The 19,770-nt window shown below is 36.6% G+C and overlaps 1 protein-coding gene across 1 annotated transcript; it reads right to left on the reverse strand.

Annotated features, from left to right (window-relative positions):
- Positions 1 to 1,100: 1,100 nt before the first annotated feature.
- On the reverse strand, positions 1,101 to 19,736 carry wdr3 (WD repeat domain 3). Its single transcript, XM_056465170.1, has 27 exons — positions 19,635 to 19,736; positions 17,544 to 17,730; positions 17,240 to 17,449; positions 17,040 to 17,158; positions 15,955 to 16,033; positions 15,366 to 15,461; positions 15,162 to 15,257; positions 14,630 to 14,731; positions 14,147 to 14,244; positions 13,959 to 14,060; positions 13,642 to 13,872; positions 13,479 to 13,572; positions 11,112 to 11,213; positions 10,877 to 10,962; positions 10,639 to 10,777; positions 7,541 to 7,597; positions 7,360 to 7,460; positions 7,010 to 7,121; positions 6,591 to 6,725; positions 4,627 to 4,677; positions 4,476 to 4,541; positions 4,298 to 4,390; positions 4,080 to 4,130; positions 3,006 to 3,049; positions 2,752 to 2,880; positions 1,481 to 1,574; positions 1,101 to 1,387 (listed from the first exon to the last, which is right to left on the reverse strand). The coding sequence occupies exons 2-27, from the start codon at positions 17,715 to 17,717 to the stop codon at positions 1,232 to 1,234; spliced, it is 2,817 nt and encodes a 938-aa protein (XP_056321145.1). The 5' UTR covers positions 17,718 to 17,730; positions 19,635 to 19,736; the 3' UTR covers positions 1,101 to 1,231.
- Positions 19,737 to 19,770: the final 34 nt, after the last annotated feature.

Genomic DNA, 19,770 nt, shown 5'->3' on the forward strand with positions numbered 1-19,770 from the left:
TATACTCTTAAAGAGTTATGGGTGTGTTTTGAGCATAACGTGCATTAAACCAATTATTCTCATCTTCCATTCCCCTTAAGAGCCAGTTGCATTGCGCCATCGCATTTTAAATGGCGGACTTTGTAAGTGGAAAAACTGTTTCACTAATGTCACTAACTGAATGTTTCACTAGTGAAAAAATGGTTAAACAGACCATCTGCAGCGAGGATAAAGAATGAGCCTCCTCCATTCGGCCTCTTCACTTTCTCTTTTTTTATTTTTTTATTTATGTAGAAAATAATGTTGTAACATTTTAATCTTTTAATTGTTTTTATATGTAAAGATGTTTGTGTATTTCTCTACATCCTTTGTGTATTAAGTTATGTGTAAGCAATTTAAACCCACTTAAACCCGCTGGACTTCAGACCTGCTTTTAGATGGTCAATGGCGCAGTTTATTTCAGTTTCTCAAAATAGCAAAGCACCAAGAATGCACCTTAACACACCTACTTTTTAGACCAGCACACCCATGAGTCCACAAAGTGGCACAAATGGATTTGCTATTTAAACAAAGTGGTGCAAAACATGAAAATTAGGTTTGCGCTGGTCTGAAAATAGCAACAAATCACGGCAAACACATCTTGTGCCTTTTTGCGCCAGGTGTATAACAGGGCCCCTAAAGGTTTGTAACCATTTGAGTGTGTAAATATTGAGTACATTTTCATTTTTGGGTCAATAATCCCTTTAATAGTTTTAATGAGAGAAAACAACTAGTCCCGTTAAGCACTGCAAATGACAAGCAAATGACGAACTACAAAAAATATAAAAACATTAATTCAGAGCTATTGGTTTTATACAGAAACAATACATTTCAAGTTGCAAAATATTAATTTATATGCAAATTATGTACGCATTTCCACAGCATAGAGTGGGAATTTGTGTTTTTTTGCACTAATTCTGCAATTAAACATGATTGTTTTAAAACAAAGTTGAATTCATGTTAAAAGCAGAAATCAGCAAACTTCACAACCTCTGAGATCACAGCAGGTCCATTTTTAAAGGTTTATCAATTACTGTTGATATGGAAAAACACTGAAGTATAAAAGCAACACAATAGCCTCATTAAGTTGATTTGTGGATAAATTCACCTTTATGAACTTCAGACGAGTACAAAAGAACAATGAATACATACATACATACATGCTGACTGTAAAAGCACATAGCAGTAGCGTCATGTCAGTTTTGTCCTGGTTTCATGTGATTGTGAGAATAACTCTTTCCCGTTTCCTCCTCTTTCTCCTCTTTTCTTCAAAGCGGTCTGTGGCATCAGCAAAGAACGTCACATCTTCTCTGCTCTCGATCTCCCGCTGCAGGAACTGAAGACCAGCGCTGTTGAAACCCAGGACATCCTGAAAACAGTAAAATGAGAAAACACAGCCTTACCCAATCTGTTCGTATGAGAGGTGAGATCTTAGTGGCTACAGCATACAGTCCAAACTTACCCTGATCTCTCGCACTTGAGAGATCGTGTTGGCCCGTAACTCATCAATCACTGACAGCAGCATCTGATTACTGGTGATCTGACCAAAGTGGACTCTGGGTAAATGGTAAAGGAGGGAACTGTTAGTCAGGAGCCTCAAATAGACAAAGGAAAACAGCAGTAACTTTAGATTTATGCCAATACACTGCAGGTGAATAGGATAAAAAAAATACTAATACTGTAAAAACAATAATAATCACCACCATACTTTCTCAGTTGGTTTATTACATTAAGAATGGATTTTTTTCTATTACAAGTTTTCTAAAATGTCATGTTTTAAGATGCAAGGCATTATTTAAATAAATGTGTGTTCATTTGCATACATTTCTAGTACAAAAATCTGAACACTGGATGAATTCAGGTTCAAACTGATTGTTTAAGCATATTACAGTCATAATTCAGAAAATACTGTCAACAGCCAGAAAAAAAAAATCTAACTTTTGTAGAATATGTCTTATAAAATCAGGCAAGTTATGTATGAGCTACATATGTCCAGAATATAGATTATCTACACAGTATTTAGAATAAAATATTTAGTTACTTAGTTTGTGTCTCATTTAGTCCAAATATCAAAACAATTTTAAATCAAGAAGAATATTGTCTAGTTTTCAGAAAATAACACCAAAATGAAGTCAGTGTTTTCTTAAAACAAGCAAAATAATCTGCCGATGAGGTAAGCAAAATAGTTTTTTTTAAGCTTTAAAATGAGATTATTTTGCTTACCCCATTGACAGAATATTTTGTTTGTTTTATTTATTTTTACATATTACTTCCAAAAACAAGACAATATTTTTATATGTGAAGAAAATGCTTCTTGATTTAAGAATTTTTAGATATTTGGACTAAAAACGATACAAAAAGTCTGTTAGGAAAAGCATTTTTTTGTACTGCAGTGCAGGAGGAAAAACCTACTTTTAAGAAAACAGCCTTTAAATATCTATTACAATTGAAATCTTTAGACAAAGTGTGACAAAAGAAACACTTAAAAGTGTATTTTGGATGTCTTCTTTCCATTGGAGAGAAAAAAAACCTTTAAAATAAAACAAAAAGCTCAAAATTGACAGTATATTTGCATGTAGTGCCTCTGCTTTTTATTATTTAGAGCAGACACTGGACAGGGATGAATCTTTCTAGTATGCATGTGTCGAGCACTTGCTATCAAATGGAGTATACGTTAAAAGGCTGTTAATTGGAAAACTGAAGTGTGTTAATGCGACATCTCCAGATGAGCACCTGAGCAGGAAGAAGAGGCAGCGGCAAACCAGCTCAACCTCCAGACCCTCCTTTACATAAGCATTGAAGAGCTTCAGGAGATCAGGGACATATGGAAAGGGCAGCACCAGTAGAGACACCTCCAGCTCACTATCAACGCAACACAGAGACAGAGGTGAGGAAAACTCAGACTGACCCAAACATTACTATGCACGACAGATGGGGAAAAATAGATGCTGGATGTGCTTTTGACTGAGCTGAGGAAGATCTCTCACCTGGACCGAACCTTCTTCAGCACCTCCAGAACATATCGAGAGGGCTGTGGAGATAAAGGTGACCGATATCACATTAAAACTTCAGCTCTTTACAGTGGTTTATTACCAACAACACTTCATTTATATGTACATTATGTTGCCTTAAAATTACATTATGCTCAGTAACTGATAAATACCTTTGATCAAGATGGCCTTTCATTAAATATAATAAATACAACAAATAAAAGGCATCACAACAATTTTTTACATTATTAATTAACGAATAGCAAATGTATCTATTTTTAAAGGGATCATGAACTACCTCAGTTCTTTTATTTTGTATTGTTCGATGAGGTCCACTTATAATTTATCAAAGATTTTTTACATCATAAAACATCACATCGAAGTCTTTGACCCTCTTTATCAGAAAACTGTTGGAATGGGCGTGGCTGATAGTCAGAAGTAAACAGTTTTGCATATTAATAGGGCTAAACAAGCAGTGATTAAAAGTAGTCATCAATCTTCTCTGGAGGCGGGACTTATTCACCCTATTACATCACAAAGTAGAACAATCCAGATCCTGTGGTTTCGCAGACTTCAATTCAAAATAAGCTGATTTTAGAGGAAACCACAAGTGTTGAGTTCTGAAACCTACAGGATGTTTTTATAGTACTATGACCTCTAATGAGCCAAATGACCAAGTTAATTTTGGTTTCTCAGTTCATGACCCCTTTAATATATACATTAATCTAGTATTACAGCTAAATTCAATAATCCAACATACAGGTCTTTTTGAACCTATATAAAAACATTTTAATGCACGTTTTATACATAAATGTACTTACATTGTGCACCTCAAATATTAACCAAATTACAAAAAAAAAAATCATTTTTAAATTACATCTAAATATGGTAATGGTGTACACTGTACATCTCTAATTATGAAACAAATATGACAACCAACAAGCCCAGCATTAAAGCATTATTTGAAAAATATATTTAATTATTAGTATGTGCCAATACATGTTAAGCCTCTGATTACTGTATTGACCAAATCTGACAAACCCAGTACTAATAAATACTACAGACACTCACTGAGATATTTCCAAATGCCACAAGAATGGGGTTCATCTTAAGAGGTGGTAACTATGAAGAGCACAAAAAAACAAGGGTCAAAACAAGTAATGCACCAGCATCAATATGTGTAAAATCCATATTTCATGAGCTTCTCAAACCTTGCAGACTGACAAAGTTCACATTTTTTCATCTCTTAATGGGCTTTTAGCCTTTTGTATTTCAAGAAAAACTCATACCTTTTTCCCCGCTGCCTCACAAGCGGCTTTGTGCTCCTCCAGGTTTTTGCTTTCCTCTCTGTAAAGCTCAATGGCCTCCATTATTCGCTCAGCCTATAGAAACAGACGAGGGTGTCATTTCTTCATTACTGTATATAAAGGAGGGAAGCTCTTTATCTGGACAGTTCTGTAGACTCACAGCTTTCACAGTCTCAACAGTCTTTCTCCCAGCAGGCTCTGCTTCACCTTTAGTCTCTCCAGGAACCTGTAAGATACACACAGAAAGACTGAGACCATGGAGAGAGATAAAACCCAAATAACTGACCTGAGAGTATGAGAGAGACACTCACCACAGGATCATCACCTTTAGCCAATGACTCCTCAAATTCTGCTTCCCTCTCCTGAGAAGATAAACATTACACAGGTCACCTAATATATTGTATAGTCTATTTTCTGGTATTCTTGAGATTCTTTGAAATAGAAATAGCAGTTCGCAAACATATTTGATAAAAACACAGTAATCATACATAGTAATGATCAGTGAGGTACACTCAGGATGCTAAGTATTTTTTCTCCATATAATGAAAGCAATAATAGTTTTATAATTTAAATTAAAATCAAGTGAGTCAAGTCAAGTCAAACTTTAATTATAGAGCACTTTACAAACACAGAAGTGAGCCAAAGTGCTTTACAAAAATATACAACAAAATAAGCATAATCGTATATAAAATACAAGATAAAATATAGCTAAACTGCCTAAAAAGGCAAATCAATTAAAATAACCAGCTATTAAGATCAGGTGTCAAATGCCAATGAAAAGAAATAAGTTTTAGGAGCTGATTTAAATGAAAACATGGAAGAGGCCTGTCTAATGGGCAGCAGCAACTCATTCCAAAGTCTAGGACCCGCCACACCGAAAGCACAATCTCCTCTAAGCGTACGCTCAGTTTTTGGCACAATCAGGAGAAGCTGATCAGCTGATCTGAGAGAACAAGAGGGCTCATAGGGGTGTATCAGCTCAGAGATATAAGGTAGAGCAAGACTATTTAGAGATTTGAAATCAAATAAAAGAATCTTAATCTGTATTTTAAAATGAACTGGCAACCAATGAAGTGAAGCTTACACGGGGGAAACATGGTCATATTTGCGAGTACCAGTTAACAGACATGCTGCAGCATTTTGCACCATTTGCAAACAGGCAATAGCTGACCTGCTACTCCCGACATACAGTGCATTACAGTAATCTAACAGAGTGGTCACAAAAGCATGGATTACTGTCTCAAACTGGTGTTTTGGTATATATTGCTTTATTTTTTGTTGTTGTCTTAATTTAAAAAAAAAGATTTTTTTAACTACCGCTCTAATCTGATTGTCAAATTTAAAATCTGAGTAAAATTTCATCCCTAAATTTGTGACTGTAGGCTTAATATGCTGAGCTAACGAACCCAAATTAAATAGAGGAGTCCCAACGGTACCTTCAAAAACCTTTACTTCTGTTTTGTTTACATTAAAACTTAAAAAGTTAAAAGCCGTCCAAGCCTTCATTCTACTAAGACAATCAAGGAGCGAGTTTGACAGAGTCATTTTTCCTAAGCGGCACAAAGATCTGACTATCATCTGCATAACAATGGAATGACAAACCATACTTCCTAATTATTAGGTAAAAGTAAAACTTGTTTATTAATAACACAAGGTTACAAATTTTGAAAATCATGTGTTTCAATTAAAAATTGGTAGGGATTTCAATTTATTACATGTAGGTTTAATGAGTCTTAATCCATTTAGTTTTTAACAAGCCTTAATAGGGTTTTAATGAGTAGGTCATTAAATAAAGTAACATTTTATTTATGAACAATATTAAATGTCTTGTTTAATTTTTTCAGAAAAAAGGCCAAGACTGGAGGTACACCTTTGTTCAACAGCTTAAATTCCCAGATGTCTAGACTCACGTAAAGGTATATCTTACGTGGTCCCCTGATTATGCCCCTTTTTTGTAATGAAAGACTCAGGTATCCTCAGGATTGTGTGTGTGAAGTTACAGCTCTCTCAGATCATTTATTATACATGCCTAAATGCCACTTTTTTTAGGTGAAATCTATAACATAATGTTTTCATCTATGTCTCTTTAAATGCAAATGAGCTGCACTCCCCCTTTCCAGAAGAGGGCTTTACAGGTTATGTCTTGGTTACTCTAACATAAACAAACAAAACACCAGCGATCAGTTTGAACTCCTGACATATAGTATTCAAACACCTTTCAGATCCGCATATTATCACATCATACCTGTTTTCCACTGAAAAACCAAGCACTCACCATCTCTTTCTCCTCTTCCAAGATAATTGGCTCCCTCGTTCTCTCCCACAGCCTGAGGGATTTATCATGAGACGAGGACACAATGTGATCTCCATTGGGGCTGATGGCCAGGCACCAGACCTCCCGATGATGACCCTGAAGAACATCCAGAGGTCAACGTTCAAAAACAGTCAAAGTCAGAGAGCACATGTAATAATACAAGCATTCCAATTCATCTTTGTCAGTGATTACATTGATTCAGGCCTAAGCAAAAGCAGACCACAGTTTGCGTAATGCAATCAGCCTCTGTTGTATATTGACTAGGCTCTTATTATAACTCTAATCTTTCAAATATAACAGCTACTTCCACTTCGGCGGCCTATGGAAAATTCATTCCGGCTATGGAAAAATGCCTAGTCCGGGTATGGAGAGAAGGTCACCTCCAACGTCTGGATGTGCTCAAACTTGTCAGCGTCCCACTGCTTGATCTTTCTGTCCTTTCCGGCAGTGAAGAACAGATGGGTTTTAGGGACAAACTGAAGAAACATGACACTGCGGAGGAAAAGACAAACAGCGGATGACAAATAATGACCATCTGGACTGATGTCATCCAGCGATTACAGAGAGGTAGGAGGGTGACACCTGACCGAACGCTGAAAACACACTGCACTTGTCAGAGCGCTATTATAACTTTCACTAACAATATAACTGAAAACCACACAGGTAATGTGATGGAGAACAGACGTGCCAACTATGTGTCACATTATACGAGCAGCAGACTCTTTATTACCTGTCGTCATGAGCAAACATGGAGCGATGACAGTCTCCAAAGTCCAATCCCCAGATCTTCACGTTTCTGTCAGCCGAGCCTGTGGCTATTAAAGCGCTGTCCTGCAGAACCCACAATCAACATTTCAGCACAAACAGTCGAATTGACTTACAGGAACTGGAGTATTAGTAAGCTGACTCACATGTGAAATGTCCAGACACAGAACAGGCAGCTTGTGTCCATACAGTGACAGGAAGAACTACAGCACAGAGAAACAGAGAGAGGGCAAATCTTTTATTATTCTATCCTCTAGGGCCCTAATCATACTTTTTTTTGCATTGAGAGGCACATCTTTTGAATGATTTTCTAATGGCTATGAGCGAACTGCGTGCTGGTTATGCACCCTGCCAGCCTCGCATTTTAAAGAGACCCTATTATGAATTTAAAATAGGTCGTATTTTGGTTTTGAGGTTCTCCAACAACAGGCTGATATGCATGCAAGGTCAAAAAATACTTTCATTGTCTTATAATATGCATTTATTTTTACTTAATTATCCCAACGACTCCCATATGATTCGTTCAGCGATTCATTTGTTCCCAAACCCCTCCTTAGCAAGATGCTAATCTGTTCTGATTGGTCCGATTGGTCGACTGCGTTCAGCGTGAGACAGAGAGAAATACCCACTACGGCTTATCAACATTGTTATATAATGCTGAGGTATTTTTGCAAAAATAAATTTCAACCACTGACTCTTCACAGCCTCATCTTTGGGTAAAGAAAGTAACACTAACTTTCCCTCGCACTTCAGAGCACAGCGTCTAAGCGACTTGATTCAACTGGGATCTGCTACAGTGTTTGTCTTCCTCTTTTTCTTTTTACAGTTTGTGGGTGGAGTCAGGGGTGGGGTTCAATTTTACCGGGTCTGCGCGAGCAACAAATGAGTGGGCTGACACGGCTAAAGATTCGTTATAACGATGATTCATTTGAACCATTCTAAGTCGACTCTTTCATAGATGAATCAATAGTTTTAAACATGGTGCACTTTCAGATTTAAGCCTTAGCTAGATATTTTACTTCACCTAGAGCTGTGTTACACACTGCATGGAAGGTCATTTTCAAAAACCTATAATAGGGGCTCTTTAACGCCTGCTGCGCCTCGCATTTTTGCCGTTGCGTGCTGTGTGACCCGCAGTTAAAGAAAGTCAGAGCGGAAAAAGCGTGTTATATCATTCTCCGAACAAATGAAAGCAAAGGTGGAGTTTCTGTTGAGGTGACAACCGTGTTTGTGTTGTCAATATGACTATGGAGTCTTTTAAAGATGGAGTAGAGACTAGTGGTTGCTGTTTTGCGGTGTCTGGAGCTGTATGACTTCACAAATCTTGAATAGCACAATGTTAATAAATATTACAATTCTAACAATATCAACAGCAACGCTCATGCACAATACGCAGCTGATTCAGTTGTTGCTTAGCACCGCACTTCTTTTTTTTCTTGTCAACAAAACAGGCAGTACAGAGCACCTCATGTTCTGAGATCGGAAAAACGTGTTCGGTGTTATCGGCCCCTAAAGCTGTGGTTCTCCAAAGAGTTTGACAATGGGGCTCACTTTTGCCATGGTCATTAAGCCACAACACATTTACAGTATAGATAGACAGAGTTCTTTCTAAATTACAGTAAAACAGTCTCCGCACAACCCAATCAAAATGCTTCTGCAACCCACCAGTTGAATAACACTGCTCTATAGAACTGCTGTTGTTTTGGGTACAGTTACTTTATACTTGTAGCCATGACAATGCCATATTACATTATTGACAGCCCATCCATCCATCTGTCTATGTTTCCATTCATCTGACTATGTGCCCATCCATTTGTCCGTTGATCCGTCCATCTGTCATTCTATCCATTTGTCCATCTATCCATGCAACATTCATATAGCATACGAAAGACGAACACATGAATTAAAAATCAGTCAATACACATACTCAGTTAGATTTGCAGTTGATTATACCATCAACACTCTGCTTAGAACATTTGTGGCAAGATTGAATAAACTATATTTAGGAGCAACGCTTTTCTTTTTTACACCATCAACAGTATACAAAATCAGAGATTCTTTCATTCCATATAGTACAATCAAATGCAGCTCTGGAGAAGCATTTGAGACATGTAATTACTAGATGAAAATATCAGGCTTTTTAAGTTAGCGTGGTCAGATCACCCCCAAATACTGTAAATGTTTATATAGAGGATCCTTTAACTGTCATCTCTTCTGGCTGCCATTATCAGTCTACACACACACAATTTTTTTTCTCATACTTTTGAAAGTGGTATAAACACTATCATTGGGTTTCTTTTATTATTTGAGCACATTTGAGGAATACAAAACAAATAAGTTCTGGTAGTCTCCCATTCATCGCTCTTTAAGTTTACCCAACTATGATGACCCGAAAATGTGAAAAGGTTCATTGGTGGAGAAAATGTCCTTTAGTAAATCCATTCATTCATTTTCCTTAGTCTCTTATTCATCAGGGGTAGCGACAGCAGAATGAACCACCAGCTATTCCAGCATATGTTTTACGCAAAAGATGTCCTTATTGCAGCAACCTAGAACTGGGAAACACTCATAGACTCACCCATGTATTCACATACAGTTGAAGTCAGAATTATTAGCCCTCCTGAATTATTAGCCCCCCTGTTTATTTTTTCCCCCAACTTCTGTTTAGCGGAGAGCAGATTTTTTTTCTAAACATTTCTAAACATAATAAGTTTTAAGAACTCATTTCTAATAACTGATTTATTTTACCTTTGCCATGATGACAGACAGAATATTTGACTAGATATTTTTCAAGACACTTCTATACAGCTTAAAGTGACATTGAAAGGCTTAACTTGGTTAATTAGGTTAACTAGGCAGGTTAGGGTAATTAGGCAAGTTATTGTATAACGATGGTTTGTTCTGTAGACAGTCAAAAAAAATTGCTTAATTTTGAGCTTAAAATGGTTCCTAAAAAAATGTATTTAATATTAATTCTGACTTCAACTGTACATTCACTTCGGTCAATTTAGTTCATCCAATTCACCTATAGCGCCATATAGTCATTTACAGTCTTCGAACTGTGGGGAAAACTGAAGCACCCGGAGGAAACCCACACGAACACAGGGAGAACATGCAAACTCCACACAAAAATGCCAACTGGTCCAGTCGGGACTAGAACCAGGGACCTTCTTGCTGTGAGGCGACAGTGCTAACATAAGGATTTAACATTCAAGAGAGGCTACATTCGAATGCTGTGGTTTACCTTTAGCGTGTCTGTATAAAATATCTTGACCGTACAGTCGAGCAGAGAGACGGCCAGCAGTCTCTGGTCAGGACTGAAGCGAACACACAACACATCCTCATCTAACTGCAGTGTGCGCGTGTGCTTCACTGTCAGTCTCCTGTGGGTTACACAGAAAAATAATACATTAAAGCCAAAAAGAGTGATGCAGAAACCTGGATGAGAGAGCTGAGGTTTGTGATCAAAGATAATTACTCACTTGTTTTTCATAGAGTCCTCATCCTTTATGAGCTCAAAGTCCCAGAATTTCACAGTCTTGTCAGCACCCCCAGTTACAATGCCTCTCTGTATAGACACATCCAAAAGTCAAATACATTCGCATAAAGCTGAAGTCCTCAGTAAATGCTTACAGTCTTTGGAATAGAAGTAGGAATTCACAGGCTGAAGAGATAAGACTATAAAGTATTTGTGTATGGATGGAGAGGTTGATATACTTGGTCTGGAGAGAGACACATGGACCAAAGAGCTCCTTCATGGGCTTCAGTTGTCTCTAGGAGGCTTCCTGAGGCCAGGTCAAAAATCTGAATCTTCCCACTCTGACACAAGACACATAAATGGCACAATAAGGACAATGCTACATAAATGTGAAGAAAAATGTCAATAGAATCAGTTCGCACAGTAAAGAATCACATCAACAGAAGTGTATCTACATGAAATAATTTTATAATTAAAGGCTCCATGAAATGTAAAAGTTTTTTAGATGTTAGTATCAGTATTGTTAGTTTTTAGGATATCTATAAGATAGTGCGCTCCAAGGTAGTGACACAATTCACGTTTAGGAGCTATAAAACAGATAGAAACATGTAAAGCTTGTGGTTTGTCACTTCCGCCTCAATGGATTATTGTTTTCTTACACATCACCTCATACTTCAATTTCTCATCAAATCTCGACCAATGTCTCACACACTTCAAGACGTTTCACATTTGATGTGCTTGAGCTCATACACTCTCACTGGCAGAGCAGTGATAAAACAAACGCTATTGGCTGTTTTTAAAAAGGGCAGGAGCTACACTCCCACCCTCTCTTCATGTTTTGCTTGAGATTGACTCAGATACTGAATAAAAATGCAAGTTTTAAACCTTTTCACAGGACCTTTAAAAATAAACAAGTAGATGAAAAACATTGTCTTGGCCACTACCTGAAATCTAAAAAAAAAAAAAGAATACTAATACTAATACTAATAATACAAAAATAAAACAAAGAATTACAAATTATTAAAACTTAAAGTAAAATAAATGATTAATTATTTTAATATTACATATTACAAAATATTAAATGCTACAATGGTAAATTAGTGCCAAAATAATATTTGTGGACAAATATATTCAATAGACCCTTTCACACATACAGACCTTTCTGGAAAATTACCGGCAATTTTCTGGAAAGGTCTGTATGTTTGACCAGGCCCTTTTTGAAAATACCGGTAAATTCGTTGCGGCAATGTTCCTTCTTAATGCCATCTGTGGGAATAATTATCGATAAAATGCTTATGATAAACCGCTGTTTGTTTACCTTCAAGTTGCTTCAGTTGTGTGCATGTGAAGCAGCCGGTGAGCGCTGGCACACACACACACACATGTACATCTCGACATGCGGACGTGTTCCTTCATATGTTTTTATCAAAGTTGTTCACAATAATTATCCATCCACAGAATTTGTAATGTAGTCAAATGTTTACAAATACAAGCGCAGTCGTTTAGAGGCTATTTCTGGTCACCGACTACGTTTACATGGACACCAATGATTCGATTTTAATGCGATTAAGACAATACTCTGATTAAGAGTTAACCATGTAAACAGCGATTTTTGATTAATTTAATCAGATTAAGGGTCATAATCGAACTAAAGAGAAATGGAATTAGGATGTGTGGAGTATGTTGATTTTAGTCGCATTATTGAAGTGCATTACAGACATGTAAACACCTTAATCAAATTATTACCGTCATGTAAGACTTTTCGCAGCATTTGGCAACAGGATAGTCCACACACACACACACATATGCGCGCGCATGCGGCTGTTTGACACTCTTTGCACCTACTGAGTCAGTGCAGACCACAGACACCTGCATCGTGAAATGCGGACTTTGCGGAGGGTTTTTTTCTTCTTCCATTCAGCATGCCGTATGAACTTTCATTAAAACAACACTTCCAGCAGTTCATAGTTACATCCAATATCTCGTTTGTCACGGAGGGCATGCAGGAAATTTTCATGAATGAAAGTGAAAGTGCCAAACTGCAGTTAAAGTCCACAAATTAAAAATTAAACACCTGAAATTACGGATAGTGCGGTGACGCGATGACGTTAATCGAATTATGTGCTAAACATGTAAAACAGGATCATGAAAGTAACACTCAAAAAGCAACTCCTGTAAACACCTCAGTCTTATTATTCTCTTAATTAAATTAAAGCAAATCATTTGATTACTGATGTCCATGTAAACGTAGTCAATGATGACAGAATTTACCTGTATTTTGGAATGGATGTGTGAATGATCTTTTCCTGAAAAATTCCTTAACATCCTTGCCTGTGTGAACAGTGCTTTTTTGAATTTACCGGTAAAGTCATTCCGGAAATTTTACGGATATTTACCGGTATCACTGTGTGAAAGGGGCTAATGATAAACTAATTTCAATTAGTTCCTCACACAAATTTACAGCATTTTTCTGTAGACTTGTTAGAACATATGGTCTCCTTCACAGATGCCACACTTTTGTCATTTAGCAGCTTTTGCAGAAAAAAGGTTGATCTATTTTCTTTTCAAACCTTCACTGATGTTTTAGAAAGTGAATCGTTTCATACCTTCGTTCCTAAAATAATCTGTCTGTCTCCAGGAACAAATATCGAGCAGAGAGCATATTCGCATCCCATGGTACGAATAACCTGCAAGGTGGACCTGAGAGAAGAAGAAACTTAGTATTGCGAAAAAAAAAAGATATGTGATTTGTGGCTTCATCATGCTCACCTGTTCCACACTTTGACAGTGTCTCCAGAGGCAGAAAGGATGGCTATGTTATCTGAGCTAAAGGCCAGTGTCCTGACATCTGAACGGTGACCACTCAGTGTGAGGCGGGAGGTTTTATTGCCAGTGGGATTCTTCTCTGTAGTCTTCAGGGTGTACGTCTCCACTGTGTTATTTTGCAGAAGAAGAACAACTTTCATCTCTCCATTAGGAACCAAAAGGCAGTCCATTGATCTGTAGATGACAAAAAAATAGCATTGAACACTTGATAACAGTAAGACAAACAAGGACTATGCTTGAATGCAGGATTACTAACTGACCTGATCTTGGATGACGCCTTTATGTTTGTCAGTTTTATGATCTCATCCTTCAACTTCCTCTCCACGACAGGTTCAGAAGCTTCCTCTCCTCCTTCTTGAGATCTGCACAATATAACAGTTAATCAGGATACCATTCTTTCATCATTGGCATTAACAACTTCACATTTCAAAACAAGGGTCTAACATACTTGGCTTTTTTCTTGGCTTTCTTCAGTTTTCTGTCCATTTTTCGTTGGATCTCCTCCTCTGATAGTACAGTAAAAACTTCAAGGGTAGCATCCAGGCCCTGTGGAGGTTTAAAAAATATGTGTCATGATAAACGTTAAAGGGAGTTTACCCAAAATGAAAATTTCCTCATTTTTGGCTCAATTTCTTTCTTCTGCTGAGCATTAAACAAGATATTCTAAAGAATGTTGGAGACCAAAAGCCATTGGCATCCATAGTAGGAACAAAAAAAAGTACATACTATGAAAGTCAATGGCTATTTTTCTCCAAAATTACTTCAGAATAGCTTCCTTTGTGTTTAACAGAAGAAAAAAAAAACTTAAACAGGTTTGTGACAAGCGAGAGGTAAGTAAGAATTGTCATTTTTAAGTAGACTATACCTTTAAATTCCTCATTGTGCTTGGTAAGGAAAAGCTAACTAAGCTGAATATATAACACATACTTACATGACAGGCTAGGACTTTAGCTTTGGCATCTGTAACCAATGACACAACCCTGTCTCTGGCTTCCCTCAGAATAGACCCGGCTTTCTTACAGCTGAGAATCCGCTGTTGACACACATCAGATCTTCAGTAAACATGTGAAGGAAATGTTTTTAAACTAAATTAACTCTGTTCTGTCGTGTCAAATCACTGATGTCCACTGAACACAAAATGTATTTAATTTTACGACAGGGCTGTTTAATGCTTGATTCTGATTGGCTGGTGAAATTTGTTTCAGATGAAGGCACAGCTAAAATAGTTCCAGTCAGGTTTTGACCACATTACAAATCTATATCGCTAAGAGAGGAGACGATACTAATCAGCTATTTGAGGACAAAGACCTGACAAATATCTTGAAATACAACATCTGAACAGTGTTTTTAGATGTGGTAACTACAGTTTAAGCTTCACATTGTGGTCATATCACCATATTTCTAATAATTCAATATCCTGTCATCAATAATTCTTATGGAATTTAGGAAAGAAGTAATATTACTTCTTCTAGCTCTTCATCGGGTGCTTCTTCTTCCTCCTCCTTCTCCTCAAGAAGAGTTCTGACTTTCTTCTCCTGTGGCTCCCCCAATTCTTTAACCTATAAAGAAGGATAAACTTTATAGTCATACTCTACATAAAACCAAAAATCAGTCAAGACTGTACCGGAAAGCATCCCATCTACACAGCACAATAAACATCTCTTTACCTCCTCGATGTCCTGAATGTCCCAGGCTCTGAGTTCACTGTCAGCAGACCCTGTAAGCAACCTGTTCTCCTGGTTTAACAGCACCATTCCCCACACCTTCAGGGAGAAGACAACGTTAATATCAGAGAAGTGCTGGAGACACATATTTACCTTATCTTATCCCATCCTTTCATACGTGGACACGCAGTTAAGCACATTAATTCATAAAATAATTTTCATTTTTTATTGTTTTGATAAGACAAAAACAAATGTAAAAACTGTAAAGGGTCTATTTTGATTTGTATATATTCATAATTACAACAAAACAATATGTTTTTGTAAAATTAGTAAAACAGACAGAGAGTGTTTTCTTTTTCTGACGCTTCTGCCAACATGACTGGCAAAAAACAGCTGAATCTCAGCGAACATTTGCCTCACATACATGAGACATACCTGCATAAAGCCTGAAATGTGCACTCTTAGGAGTGTTTCATCCAAGTTACTACATTTTCAGTGTTTAATTTTGTGCATAACAGTTGAATACGTTTCGTGGGTTAATTATATTACAAAGATCAAGGCAGTCTCAATAGTGTACAGTGATTTGAATTACCTCACTGCGATGTCCCACCATGGTCTTAAAACAATGCTGAGTGTCCAAATCCCACCACTTTATAAAACTGTCCTTGGAACTGAGAAAACATGTAATGGATTAATAACAGGTGCCAAACCACTACATACAGCTAAATATCTGTCAATTTAGCTATATTATTCATTCAGCATTAAATATTAACACAAAACAAAGGAGCAAGTTATGAAAGTGTATTTGGGAGTTGAGTATATAACTGTATGTTTCAAAAGAAAATCTTGTTACTCAAAACAGAGGACAATAAATTAAAAATAAAACTATATACAGAGAAATTATGGTGATGTTAAACTATGGAAGTCAATGGTTACAGGTTTTCACCTTTCTTCAAAATATCTTCTTTTGTGTTCAACAGAAAAAGAAACTCGTGAAGGTTTGAAATCACTTGAGGGTGAGTAAATGGTGAGTATTTTTATTTTTGAGTAAACTTTCCCTTTAAGAATGTTTCAAAAAATTTAACTCAATTTAGATAAATTTAAGGCCCTTAAAAAGTATTAAATACAATTTTGCAGGGTAATAAATTTTTTTAAATAATTTTTTGTTTATGCAATGTATGGTTGTATGCTAATGTTTGCCTGAATGAAATCTGCGATGCTGTGTAGGTTATGAAATCAATAAAATCCAGCTAGATTTGACATCATGCTGCTTTGTTTACTGCAGTAATCAAGGCAACACCATTATTTCTGCAGTTCTATAGGCACCAGCCTGCTGAATTAGCTAGATTTAATAAATTTTCATTCAGTATATGAATAATGTTTTAGTTTTGGATTAGTTTCTTACATTAATATTTAGTAAATATACTGCAAGTTAAAATCTCGCCAGTGTTTCCGGTTGAAAAGTGGTTATAAGGTCTTAAAATGTATGGAAAGAGTCTTAAAAAAGGTCTTAAAAGGTACTGAATTTCACTCTCTGATTCCTGTACATACTCTTATAAATGTACTCTGTGATTAAATGTTTTATTGATGTGCATTGATATCTGTGACAAACTTTCATCACGTGCTGATTTCTATATAAAAATTATATTTCTATATAAAATATAAAGTCAGATTTACCTTGTAATCAGCAGGTTTTTGCTCTCCAAGAACAAAATTTGTGTGATGGCATCTTTGTGTCCTTTAAGTCTGTACAGGCCGCACTCATTGATGACATCCCACACAATCACATCTGTGTCCTGAAACACAAGTTTAGTTCAAGCTAAAAAGAAAAGCTGTATTCAAAAATGAATGAATTCTAATATGAACTGAGGTCTTACTCTTGAGCCAGTGACAAGACGAGCGCCCAGGGCATCATATTTGATGACTGAGACGGCTGATTTGTGTCCACTGAAGGAGACGTTGCTTTCACCGTTCAGCAAACTGAAGATCCGCACACCTCCATCCTCATAACCAACAGCTATATGCACTCCATCAGGAGAGGGACACAGGTATGTCACCTCATGCTTTTTACCTTCAAGTATGAGAACCTGTGAAATGAATAGATGAGAAAATCAGTGATACATTTATATAAACTGAAGCGCTGATTCAATAAATGATCTTCTAAAACATTCAAACAAATACCTTCTCAGCTTTACGGACATCCCATATGAAGACATGTTCGCAGGCCCCCACTGCAACATATCGACCCTTCTCTCCACCCCTGAGGGTCACGAAGGCGATGTTGGCTTTCTGACTGCCGATCACTCCAAACACAGCACTCGCCACATAGCGCAGGTACTGCTTAGTTAAACCCATGGCAAGCCAGAGTCTGGAGAACACATAAACAACACATTACTTCTTTATTTTTGTAAACTCAGCACAGTTTGTCACCTGCACAAAGCTGCACTACAACATGTTTTAACATGGTAGGATAAATGATTTGAGGTAAAGTTCAGAATCAGTTTTGTTGCCAAGTGTGCTTCACACACAAGGAATTTGTTTTGGCTACAGAAGCTTCCAGTGTACATAAAGTGACAACACAAAATAAATATGAGACAAAAAAGTCGATAAACATTAAACAGAGATGCAGTTAGTCAAAAAAGATTTGGATGTTGAATTGTATGTACAGATTTGTTATAAATATACAGATTATAAGGTGCTGTGTACAATTGCGTATGGAGAAAGTATTGCATTGTATATTGTTATAATGTGCTGTGTACAAGTGCGTATGAGAAAGTATTGCACGTTTATTGCACAGTAGGGGATTTAACTGTCCATGAGGTAGATGGCCTGAGGAAAGAAACTTTCTGTTTTTGTGCTTGGTGCTCTGTAGTGCCGACCATATGCCGTAACAATTCAAACAGTAAGTGTGCTGGGTGCGAGGCGTCCAGGGTGATTTTGCGAGCCCTTTTACTCACTCTGGAAGAGTACAGTATAGAAACGCCCAACGTGGGGTTTAAACCCACGACCCTGAGATTAGGAGTCTCATGGTCTACTGACTGAGCTAGCTTGGTGGTTTTATATAAACCAACTAGCCAAGTTGGTTTTATATATGCATATTCACTCAATGAAAACTTGTGACTTGCTCCCTATCGCGTTTACCATGATACTTTGAATATTTGGTCTGAAATCAGGTGTAACTATGGCTTCAAAACAATATTAGCACTATTTAATTGACTGTGAATAGTGTTGTATATTGACAGTGATTGGCTGCTAATATAGTTTGACTATTTAGAAAGTGCAAAGAATACTTTTCTTTATATTATTTATATTATTAAAGAAAAAGTCTGAGTGTGTGAATATAAAACCAACTGTATCTAAATTGTTTCATGAAATGTAAAAAAAAAATAAAACAAAAAATACACATTTTTCCTGATAAATATTAGACTTTTAAATTAAAATAATATTTTCTTAAAATCATAGTCTGTGTAGCAGATGTTTGTGGGTCAAAACCTTTCATTATAGTCATCCTAAAAACAATTTAACAACAACCATTCCTGTCTTAGGACAATTTTGAAAAACTTTGTTCATTTGCATTAGTCATTTCAACAATATACAGTGCAGTATACAGTAAAACGAAACAATGTTCCTGCAGGACCAAGGTGCTGCATCAAACAACAAAAATTGACAATGACAACATAACACAGGACTGTGCACTACTATATAAAATCTAGAGAATAAAATAGGATAAAATAAAAAATAAATAAAAGAAGAATATGAATAAGAGTATGAGAGTACGTTAGATGCTAAACTGTTGTTTTGTTGCTCTGTAACTCTTCTATGCAATCATAATAACGGTCTATCTATCTTAAACTAATCATCATATATTTCATTAAATTGTATTATAGTGAATTACGTTACGTTTTGTCAGAAGTTGCACCTAGCATAGAACATATTAATAATTAGCACTAATATAAATATAATAAGGTGTGTGGCACATCCAAATATAGCAAAATGGTATATTAAAAGTTACAGCAGATAGCTCAGTTGTTGTGACGTTTATTTTAGTTATTCGGCTGCAAACAAAATGCTTCTCATAAACACATAAAAAGCTATAGCCAGTTACAATGTCTATTTATTCTTTTAAAAGGCCATTAACTGAAGCTGTACTCCAACGCCACGCTTTGAGCTCACGCAGCTCATTTAATCGCATATACATGCGGATCTGTATATTTTTACACTTCCTTACAGTTCATAATAAGCACTGCGTATTAAAAAAACGTATTTACATACTTTTGTGAATTAGATGTCTTTTGTATTTGCAGTCCTTATGAAAGTATTTCTTCAGTGGATGGGGAGAACTTCGACATGCTTTCCAGTCGCATGTGTGACATCCTGTAAAGGCAGAAGTAGTAGATTACTGAGCAGC

This window comes from Danio aesculapii, chromosome 9, assembly GCF_903798145.1.
Source record: "Danio aesculapii chromosome 9, fDanAes4.1, whole genome shotgun sequence".
In the NCBI taxonomy this organism is placed as follows: domain Eukaryota; kingdom Metazoa; phylum Chordata; class Actinopteri; order Cypriniformes; family Danionidae; genus Danio; species Danio aesculapii.

Excerpts from the sequence above, each read along its gene's own strand:
- wdr3 (XM_056465170.1), bottom strand. The coding sequence starts at position 17,717 with ATGGGTTTAACTAAGCAGTACCTGCGCTATGTGGCGAGTGCTGTGTTT. Across the intron at positions 15,462-15,954 it reads TGGTGGGACATCGCAGTGAG|GTGTGGGGAATGGTGCTGTT; the intron begins GTAATTCAAATC and ends TTCTCCCTGAAG. Across the intron at positions 10,963-11,111 it reads TGTGTCTCTCTCCAGACCAA|AGAGGCATTGTAACTGGGGG; the intron begins GTATATCAACCT and ends GTGTCTATACAG.